Raw genomic sequence first — 10662 nt, forward strand, 5'->3', positions numbered from 1 at the left:
GAGAGTAAATAAAAGCATAAGTTCATGATACCTCTAAGTAGACAAATGGCTATGCTGCCTATGGCGGATATGCTTGTCCAAATCGACCTATGTCTCTCCGTACTGCGTATCAAAGTAGCCTTAACATACACTTGGAACTGCCGAAGCTGACGTTTCTTTAATCCAGTTTGGTGCAAGGCTAGCTTGAACTTCCCAAAAGAGATAAATTTCGGTATTCCCTTAGAAAATTCGCTCCCCCCACAGAGGCAAAAGAACGTTTTTTTGCTTTTGGTTTATTTCTCTCAGCCCAATATAGTTTCATTCTCGACCGCACAGCGGCGCTGGGTCCGAGATAATTTTCAAGTCTTTCATTTTCGAGGGAATCAGAGCGACAAGATTTGACATCACATTTTCTGGACAAATATTCCACCTTGAAAGGGCTTATTTGTCTACTTAGAGGTATCATAAACTTATGATAAAAGGTTTACGCAGGTTTATGCCAAAGTTAGACAAGGGAAGAAATGTTTTCCCAAAAGCAACGAGATGTGGCTCACACATACTACAAAATTAGCCTATCAGTTCCCTGAAGACATTCCCCTAGCTTTAATCCATATAAATCGGGGTGGATTATTAATTCCACATGTGGAACTCAATCCATACATTGCAAAGGTGCATGACTTAGTTGTGGATGAGTGGGAAAAGTGGAACAAAATAAAACCGGGAGAAGTACTAAGTAAGAAATTGAGACATATATTCTAGCTATATCCAAAATATAATATAACGTTTCTATTTTAGAAGAGACGATGGCCACTCTTATGAAAAACGAAAATTTTAAAGAAATGTTTCACAAATGTTTGTATGGGCTCGAAGAAATAATGAAAGAAATTTTTTATGAAGAATTAAAGCAATTCAGGGTAATATACCAGATAAAGCTAGGAGACTTAGTGCGGGCAAAGGTGCAATCAAGAAATGATCAAAAGGGCAAAAGTGGCATTGGTGTCCAGAACCTATAATGCTATTTGTATAGGAATTCTGTTAAAAAAAAACCCACCCTGTTAAGCCAGCAGTACAAAAGTTTGTTGAATTTTAAATATCTATATTTAATAGATTTTATGTTGTTCCAGAATGCATCATATATGATCATGCCTGTGCTCTTCATACTTACTGCCTTAACCGAGAGCCTCAACTCTTCAATAACACAAAGTTTTTAATAGACAGACTTCACTGAAAAAACCACACCGGTAAATATATTTGTATACTTTAATAAATTTTCATTGTTTCCAATAAAAAATCCATAGATTTATTCCTCAATTAAAAAGATTGTTAGAATTTTCTTGGTGTATTAGATTATTGCATGAGACATAAATTGATAATGATAATAATAATGGGAATGATGATTCTAGTTGAAGAAAAATGAAAGGGTTGGTGAAAGTTTCCGAGAGTGGAATGAATAATAATAATCAGCTAGACTAATAACCACAGAAACCCAGCCTCATCCCTCTCCTGTGGTAGGGCTTATGAACAGGGGAAGCAGCTTCTACAAATTCTGGCGGTTTTTCTCCTCCCCGCCCCTATGCTAGGCCACTTGACTTGCTGGTGAACCCATAAAATCATGGAGAGCCAGCAACAGGGGATCAGCCAAACATCTTCATTGTAATTGGCTGTGTTACTGCCTTGAGGCACAGAATGGGGAAAGAATACATGGCACAATTAAGGTCTAAGGAGATGATGGTTAGTGTAATAGCACAGGTTTGTATAAACTGGCAAATCAGACATGGGCTAATTAACAGATAGATTTTATTAGTTATGGTTGATGTTTGGCCAAATGCCTAGAAATAGTCAATTGAATTACTGTATGAAAATATCCATTAAAATATAATTAAATTAATATCCTTAAAACAGGAAAAAAAATTATTTATCCTCTAAAAATTTAACATAAATGTCAATATACTAACTTTGTCCTTCCGCCTTAAGTTAGTAAGAAGGTAAAAATTTAAGACAGTTTGCAAATGTGAAATGAAAAACTTTGATCAGGCTATGTATGTATCCTGATTAAACTCATCTTCATTCTGCTAACAGTCATCGCCTTGGGGGTAACACGCGGAAAGGTAATGAATATGGTTGACTGTTCCCTGTCACTGGCTCTACATAATGGCCTTTTTGCTTAATGCCTTGACATTTAATTTAAATACTTTCTTACCTGTGAGCCCATAACCAAACACTTGTTTCACAAATCAAAAGGTGATTTAGATTTTTTTAAATGGTGTTTAAATTTTTATTTTAGGTTGCTCAACTGGATATTGCTTAGCCAAGTATCAACAGTACAAAAATATCAACAGTCAGATAAATGAGCAAATATATTAAAATTTGCAGCGAATAAAAAATTCCTTGTCATACATGACCGAGTCTAATTTTATGGCACACGCTAAACTATTCATGTGGATGATCAATTTTGGAAAAAATCTGCTCAGTCTGGATAATTATAAACGAGCCAGTTCCAAAAAAACGTATGATATATTAGTGTCAATATATTCACCAACCCACCATGTACTGTCAAATAGAAATTTAGCATAGTTCTCAGCTCATATAAGCATTAACTAGTAAAGCATTAAATGTAAACATTTTATAAATCTTTGTTAATTTAGTTAATGGTTCCAGCGAATGTAAATTAATAAAGCAAACTATCAATTTTAAAAAGTACTGTTAAGCATGCTCTTGTCTTTTAAAAAATAGTTCAAATGGACAAAGTACTTTTGGCATCTTATGAAATGTGAATGTATAAATAAATATTTAGCACTAACAAGTAAGTAGAACTTAATTCAAAAATGGGTGTGTTGTTCTAATAGCAATAGCAATTATCCTACTAGATGAAAAAGATTCTTAAATTTGCCTCAAAACCATTTAACTTGTAGAAATGTGTAAGAAACAAACTTTAAACACAATTACTTCCACCAAAGATAATTTATTTTTCTAATACAAAAAATTCCACATTTATAAATGTATAAAAAATTATTAACATCTTGCATACAACAATTATCCTGCTATTATCAGTCTGCTGCTACAAAAAAAAAGATATTTGAAATAAAGATATTGGATTTAACAAGATCTTTATTATTTGTTGTGATTGAGTGTTTGTGATAATTTGTAAATTAAAATTTCATACCCTTTATTCTACCAAATTGAGTTTCTTGAGATAAGGTAAATAGATGAATATTTGCATCACACCTATTTAGCCTCATTTCATGCACTCAAACCTATCCTTAACATTTATATCAACTTTCCCCACATTACATATTGTGCTTGCTGGAAAGTGATTGGGAGGGAAAGGAAATAGTACTTTTTCTTTGGGAAATAGCTATTGACAGATTTTCTTTAAATTGATGTACATTACTGTTTTTCCCTCGGTTCTATAGTTATCAGTATCAGTCGTCAAACAACACCAAGTATAATAATTTCGTTAAAAAGCTTTTTAAACTAAGTCTCAAATATGTGTCTATGCTAAGTATACTGGAGTAGGCGTAGCATAATGGTTATCAAGCCTGGTGCAGGTAAGAGTTCGATCCGCAATAAAACCTCATTGCACAGGCGACCAGTAGTTTGTCAACCCTTACCAAACAATAAGTTGGATTTCAGTTTGTATAAACATTATTAGTTGATATTAACTTGGTATTAAGTTGTCAGCATATTTCAAGTTACTAGTTGAAGGGGTAATAAGTTGTTATTCAGTTGGTAGGAAAATACTTCTTTTGCTAAGTTTGTAATTAGTTAGTTTTTAGTAGTCACGAAGTTGCCTATTATTTTTAAGTTGGTTTTAAGTAGTTAAATGTAAATGTTGATTCTTGTTTAGTTGGGAATAAGTTGATTAATAAATACGATTAAAGTTATTTTTAGTAGGCATTTGTCCCGAATTCAAACTGAAAACCAAGTTGAAATACCAGTTGTCGTAAGTGGTTTTTAGCCAACTTATTTTTGGTAAGGGAACTGGTCATATTACTTAAAACAAATCCAATAACTATATAATGATATCTTGTTTGGCTATTTATAATGTAAAACCAACGACTATTACATATGCAAAGCAGGGTCGGAACTCTTGCCATTCACACTCATGTTGTAAAGGTGTTGTAGTATCTTGACAAACATGAGGCAGTTGTAGTATAGCTAGCATAAATAATATTGTCAAAATTCAAGGTTTTATATATAATATAATACATATGAGTAGGATGTACTACCATCTTTGCCAGTTTTCCATGTAGAGGTAGAGTGGGGACCGTGTTTCAGAATTTATAGCCCGGTGTACCTAGTAACAAAGACCATACCACCGGAGGCCTATCATCATAGTGCCCTACGCCAGCGTCCCGAAGCCCGGACAGGTAACAAATCCAGCATGGGTAGTAGTACCCTACTACTGATGGTCGCACCTTTGACGCAAGCCACTCAACCCAGCAGAAGGTGCAGCAATGTGTGGACCAATCCCACTTCGCACACAGCAGTGGGATTAAGAGTGGATGCTATAGCAACTCCAGCCGACACCCTACCTACGTAGGTAAGGAGTCAAACCCTTTGGAGAGAGCTCCTAAAGGGGAACGACGAGCACAGAGTGGCCCAAGTAACCCGGCACAGCTGGCACCGGAGATCCCGGTGGACCCCAAAAGGCCGGGAAACAGGACTGCCGTGCCCGCATATGGAGGCCCGCCGCCCCACAGCAGGCTACCCAATCCGCCGAGGCAGCCAGTTTGCCTGGACCCTCTCCGTTAGCCTGAACCGAAGCTCAGTATCCAGCCCAAACCTGACCGAAGTCGGAGGTGGAGATAGGACCATTTGATCAGAGCTAACATCTCAAAGTGCGCCACCGCCCTTATGGGTTACAAGAGCCGGACCCCGACTCCCCGGTAAAGCCACCAGTTATTGCACATTCTAACCCATTTAGGGCCAGAGGTAGAGTGGCGGTTGGCATCGAAAGTCCCCGCTTCCTCCCCCCCCTGTGGCTTTAACTAGGTCACCCCCGCAAAGGAGGTCGACATTGTGGACGTGGCCACGGGGTCACCCCCGCCAGGTGGCGTGATTACCACGCGGTTACCACGTGGCGCGTGTACTTCGCGCTGATTGGTTGGCGCGAAATTATTTAAAATGGGGTCAGTGCTCCTTTAAAGGAATGCCCGTCGCATAGCTATACTCGGGCTTTTCCATTGTTAACGCTGTGACGGGTTTTGATTGATTAAGAGTAGGCGTAGTATGGGGAGACTCGGGGTACGTTCAGCAGAGCTCAGCGCTGACACCGATGAGTAAGCGCTGACATCGATTTTTCACTGTACGCTTTTTTGCGTTTCCAGTTTGACGTCACGATGGCTCATCGATGAGCCATCAAGTCATCGGCTCGAAGAGTCGGTTTTTTAGATAGTGTGACGTAAAACGCGTAGCCAATCTAAGAAAATGGCGACTTCTTCTGAAGAGCAGTTAATTGAAGTTGCGCTCCCTAGAAAAAGATCAAGAAAATGATAAGGGTTTGTTTTTTATTTTTAACCTAACAATTATGAAACAAGAATTATTTTATCACAGGTTCTTCAAGATGGGAAGCTAAACAAATCCTTCTACTTATTGATTTGTATTCAAAATACAAAGACGAGATGGATAATTCGAGGAAGAAAAAAAATGTGTGGAGAAAAATAGCAGAAGAAATGGAAGAAAAGGGATATTATTGGACAGCAGATGATCTTGATATCAAATTTAGAAATTTGAAAGGAACGTACGTTGACTATGTATTTGTGGGGGCATTTCACAGGCTGGACCTGCATATAATGGGAACATCATTCGTTGTGACCTGCATGGGATAGAAATAGTTTGAAATGGATACGGCATAAGATGGAAATTGCCTAAAATGGACTTGGCATGTCATGCAAGCGTCATAAGATGGAGGCAGCTTAGGTGAGGAACGGTGTAGGATGGAAACAGCCTACGCCGCAACCAACACTTTGGTACTCAACTACATTTAAATAGTAGAAATTCCCTTACTGAGTTGTTTAGTACCAACGTGTCGATTCTAGCGTACAACGTTTTCACCCTGAGTATTTTCCATCTTACGCCATTCCCAACCGAAGCTTCTTGTGACGCTTCAATGCCATGGCGAGTCTGTTTTAGACAAATTCCATCTTTCGCTGTATTCATCCCGCGCTATTTCCATCCTAAGCTGGTTCCAGCGTACGACATTTCGAACCCACGACTGGTCCATCCTATGGTATTCCAGCCTTTGCATGCAACCTGTATTTGTTTGTCTCAACAAGACTTACTACATTAAAATATTTTATTTATTTGTTATAGCTATAAAAAAATTAAAGATAAGTCCAGTAAAACAGGCCAGGGAAGACAAACTTGGGCCTATTTTGAAGAAATGGACCTTATTTTCACCGCTGATCATGCCATTTCTCCAAAAAATTTGCTTAACTCCATTGGAGAATCTGGTAATTATTTTGCAATATTTGTGAAGGAATTTTTAATAACATATTGGTTATTAAATATAGAATCAACAAGTATTTCTATTTCACCGTCAAGTTCATCTCTATCTTTAAACTCATCATCATCATCATTAAACTCAATTGTAACTTCCTCATCATCGTCAACACCATCTGTATCTGAAGTGGGAGATAAATCAATTGTAGTGCAAGTAAAAAAGAAGAGAAAAGTTAAGCGCTCCCAAGATGTGCCAGACTGGTTTTTTGATTGGTCAAAAAAAACGAAGAAACGGAGAAAAAAAATTTTGAACAAACCCAAACTTTTCAAAATGAACTTTTGAAAAGATTAGATAAAAAAAATGAAGTTTTGTCTAAAATGGTTGATTCGTTAATGAAAATGTAGAAATAATAACTATCTTTATTAAGTAAATTTAACAAAGCTCAAATAACTTCAAGAAATAATAAAATTTATTTCGCAAATGCATAAGACAGCTTTAAATGTCTTGCAATTGTCTGGGAAGCCTTATATTTCTTGCAATATCATTTCTTTTCATCTTTGCAGCTTCTGAATTAGTATTATCAGCCTCTTCCATTATTTCAGCTGTTACATGTTAAAAATTTTCATCTATATAATCACCCACATCATCATCTCCATCGTGCCTCAAAATAAAATTATGCAAAATGCATGCAGTCATAATCACTTCTGAAATTTCAGCTACTAAAGACATGTCTAAGTATTTTAGTCTGCGGAAACGGCCCTTTAACAACGCAAATGCCCTTTCTATTATCTGGCGAGCTGAACTATGGCAAGTATTGTACGCTCTTTCCTGAATTGTACGATGTCCATTTTCTTTGAAAGGAGTCATTACGAATTTGTCTAGCGGGTACGCGCTGTCACCCAGAATGTGCCCATTATCAACACTCCTTAAGCCATTTTTGAGGAACTGGTAAATCGCACTCAAACGCCACATTCTCGCATCGTGGACAGAACCAGGCCATCCACAGCAACAATCAATGAATATTAATGTTTCATTACAAATGCCTATGAAAAATAAATATTTATAATATTTTTAACAAAAGTTCACATCCAAATTAAATTACCTTGTAATAATATCGATGTTCTCTTCTTACGATTATAGTACGCATTTTTATCTTCATTTGGCTCCTTTATGTCGATGTGACAGCCATCAACTGCACCAACTGTCATAGGGAAACCATATTTTGTTTCGCAGACTGTCATTGTTTGGTTCATTTTTTCTGTAGTAGGCCATGTAATGTATTGTTGTCTTAATTTTGACACTATTCGAACGAATTCAATGAACACATAATGTGCGTTTCCCTTTGATAGATCGAAACGATCTCCAATGCTCCTGAATGACTCAGGTGTTGACAGAAGCCACAACGAACCTAACACCCGTTTCTCTATTGGTATGGCAACGCACATTTTTTCATAAGCAACAGCTCCTCCATAAATATTGATTAATTCCTAATGCACAAATTGAAATTAGTTTTGTTTACTTTTATTCATCATAGAAGCAAATGTGTATGAAATAAATCCATATACTTTTGATGCAGCTTCTACGAATGTAAATAAAGAATGAATGAAAATAAGTAGTACACTTACTGCAACAGCAGTCCTACTCATTCTAAAATGAGATTTAAAATCCCGATCAGTGTAAAAAGGCACTATTTTTTCAACATAATCTGAAATTCGTATGGGAGTAGACCGAGGCTTAGAGTTATTTATTATTAATGATGAAATTACTACTCCCTCCTTAATTTTTTTTGAAAAGTTTGAAGCACCACAAACGTTTCCAACATTTTCTTCAATAAAATCATCACTAGTTAATTCATTAGCAATTAAATACAATAGTTTTCGTTTTTTTTCGATTTTCCGGCCCGGAATAATATCTGGCCGCCATTTTCGGAAACACCAATGACTTATTTAAAACCGTTCAATGAAGTACGACGTCATTATGACGACAAATCTCAGCGGTTAATATTTTTGGAAATAGCGAATTTTTCTCGCTGAGCTCTGCTGAACGTACCCCCTGTGAATGAGCCGTGTGACCTAGTAGCTATATAACAAATAATTAGCATTTTTTGGCGGGAATTTAAAATGTGTTTTGTTTAGGTAATGTAAACGCCTAAATCATGAATTATGAAAGGTTTAATAACATGAATATGAAATTTTGGCGGGTAAATCGGCATATTTGTTTATAACAGTTAGGTAACGTCTTGGGGGTTAATCAACAAGTGGTTTTAAGAAGGAAATATTAATCAGTTTTATAAGCTGTGTTTTGTTAACCGTTAGGAAGCGCGATAAAAATGACTTAACATAACGGAGTAAAGTTTGTCATTCTCTTTTAACGGTTGTTATATGAACTCTTAGTAATATTGGTTGGAAAATTCATGTGATTTGGCCGCCATCTTTAATGTTTCATATTCAAACGGGTTCTGTAGGGTGTATTGAAAAGGGTGGCCATCTTTGATATTTTTATGAAATTTACCATATTTACGTTAATAGATCATTTTTTTTAACGCTTTTAAACAAGTTGTTCCTAACGGATTTTTATATCGTTACGTACCTAAATGACTTGGACCTAGCTGATTATTATTATGACATTGTAAATGCATCATATTTTACCGTCACTTAAACTTTAATAACGACGCGCGGAAAACGCAAGTTTGTGAAGACATTTGGGAGTTTAGTGGCCATCTTGGATATTTCAAGTTTTTTTAACAAAGTCAATACTTTAATAACGGGGTAAAGAAAGTATATCCTGTCGTCCGTTAGCGTCTTCGGGGGTCATCTCGCGTAAACATGTGTTGAAAAGGGGGAATTACATATCACGACATTACAAGAACTCGCGTTTCGGCGTGTGTAACAAGTTTTCCCTAGATGTTTCGATCAAAAATCCGCGTCACGTGATCAGCTGATTTACGGTTATGGAAAGGGGTAAAGATTACATTATAACATTTGTCAATCATGCATTTTTAGGTCGCTATCAAGTTTCAATATTTTGTTCGCGTATTGAATATATAAAAGTATTAAGAACTTTCTAATTTATATTGATGAAACATTAACGATTCTTGATAAATTTGCTTAAATATAATGCATTTATAAGTTCGCGTATTGAACACATAATAGTATTAAGAACTTTCTAATGTATATTGAATATATTGTCACTATACGAAATATTTACATAAATTAAACAAGGTCGGTTCGCGCTCATGAAATTTAAATAAACGTTAATAATGCAGTGAAAAGCTAAGCCTAACAAATTTAAGAAATACTCTGTCGTAAAAACTACTCTTGAAAACATTTTCAGTTACACTTTTTGTTATAATCTCCCGCGTAGTGACTTAATAATAATGGTTAAACGTATTTTATAGCGTCATATGTAATAACGGGCGGAAATAACTTACTTACGAGTTTAAGGTGAACCCTACGAAGCAAGAATTACATTGGTATAATAACAAAGAAAACATTTACTAAAAAAAATTATTTATAAACTGAAAATGTTTTTCAAATATATTACGTCATTTAAACAATGATCAATCAAATCCCTTACGTCAAATGGACAATAACCTATAAATTGTTCCATAAAATCATTTTCCACTTGGTGATCCTGAGAAATACGAAAGGCGGCGTAAATTTCTATAAAGTCACAGGGTATTTGTCGCTTCTGCAATGGTTTATAACGCGCTTGAAATTTCAAAAATTGTCGACCAATACATTAATCATGAGGTCTATAATGGTGCGTTTTGTTTTAACAGACTTAACTGTTCATCTATACGCACTTTAAATTCATTTAAAGCTAACACTTGCGCTCTACTAAGTGATAGACTGGCTGATAAGTTAATTTCGTATTCCAAATATTTTTGTGTAAACGGAATTAAATTCCATGAAATTCTTCCTCCCGAACAAGAAATTCAAAACTGCAATGGTTTATAACCCGCTTGAAATTTCGAAAAACTGTCGACCAATACATTAAACACGAGGTCTATAACCCATACGCTTTGTTTAAACAGACTTAACTGTTCAGCTATACTGAAGACCATTCTTTCGTAAGGGCGTACCATGTCTAGTTTAGTTCTTTAACAATTAATCTAGTTTACATCTAAAAAGACTAACTCATACCGTCAATGTGTTGCTTATTTGAATACAATTGATAATAGAACTTTTTTACACAACTCAAAAATGAATAATACAATGTTATAAAATAATTTTCAA

At 35.8% G+C, this 10662-nt stretch overlaps 2 protein-coding genes across 2 annotated transcripts; one reads left to right on the plus strand and one right to left on the minus strand.

Annotated features, from left to right (window-relative positions):
• The first annotated feature begins 3505 nt into the window (after positions 1-3505).
• On the plus strand, positions 3506-6784 carry LOC149958383 (uncharacterized). The gene is made up of 5 exons (XM_090167167.1): positions 3506-3527; positions 5457-5480; positions 5536-5722; positions 6295-6434; positions 6495-6784. The coding sequence occupies exons 1-5, from the start codon at positions 3506-3508 to the stop codon at positions 6764-6766; spliced, it is 645 nt and encodes a 214-aa protein (XP_090023293.1). The 3' UTR covers positions 6767-6784.
• A 252-nt stretch (positions 6785-7036) lies between these two features.
• LOC149958384 (uncharacterized) lies at positions 7037-8070 on the minus strand. The gene is made up of 3 exons (XM_090167168.1): positions 8050-8070; positions 7527-7911; positions 7037-7467 (listed from the first exon to the last, which is right to left on the minus strand). The coding sequence occupies exons 1-3, from the start codon at positions 8068-8070 to the stop codon at positions 7037-7039; spliced, it is 837 nt and encodes a 278-aa protein (XP_090023294.1).
• Positions 8071-10662: the final 2592 nt, after the last annotated feature.

Source organism: Leiobunum rupestre, chromosome 2, assembly GCF_980474605.1.
Source record: "Leiobunum rupestre chromosome 2, qqLeiRupe1.1.hap1, whole genome shotgun sequence".
NCBI lineage: Eukaryota > Metazoa > Arthropoda > Arachnida > Opiliones > Sclerosomatidae > Leiobunum > Leiobunum rupestre.

Excerpts from the sequence above, each read along its gene's own strand:
- LOC149958383 (XM_090167167.1), top strand. The coding sequence starts at position 3,506 with ATGGTTATCAAGCCTGGTGCAG. Across the intron at positions 5,481-5,535 it reads AGATCAAGAAAATGATAAGG|GTTCTTCAAGATGGGAAGCT; the intron begins GTTTGTTTTTTA and ends ATTTTATCACAG. Across the intron at positions 5,723-6,294 it reads TTTAGAAATTTGAAAGGAAC|CTATAAAAAAATTAAAGATA; the intron begins GTACGTTGACTA and ends TATTTGTTATAG.
- LOC149958384 (XM_090167168.1), bottom strand. The coding sequence starts at position 8,070 with ATGAGTAGGACTGCTGTTGCA. Across the intron at positions 7,912-8,049 it reads TGAGTAGGACTGCTGTTGCA|GAATTAATCAATATTTATGG; the intron begins GTAAGTGTACTA and ends TTTGTGCATTAG. Across the intron at positions 7,468-7,526 it reads AACATCGATATTATTACAAG|GCATTTGTAATGAAACATTA; the intron begins GTAATTTAATTT and ends TATTTTTCATAG.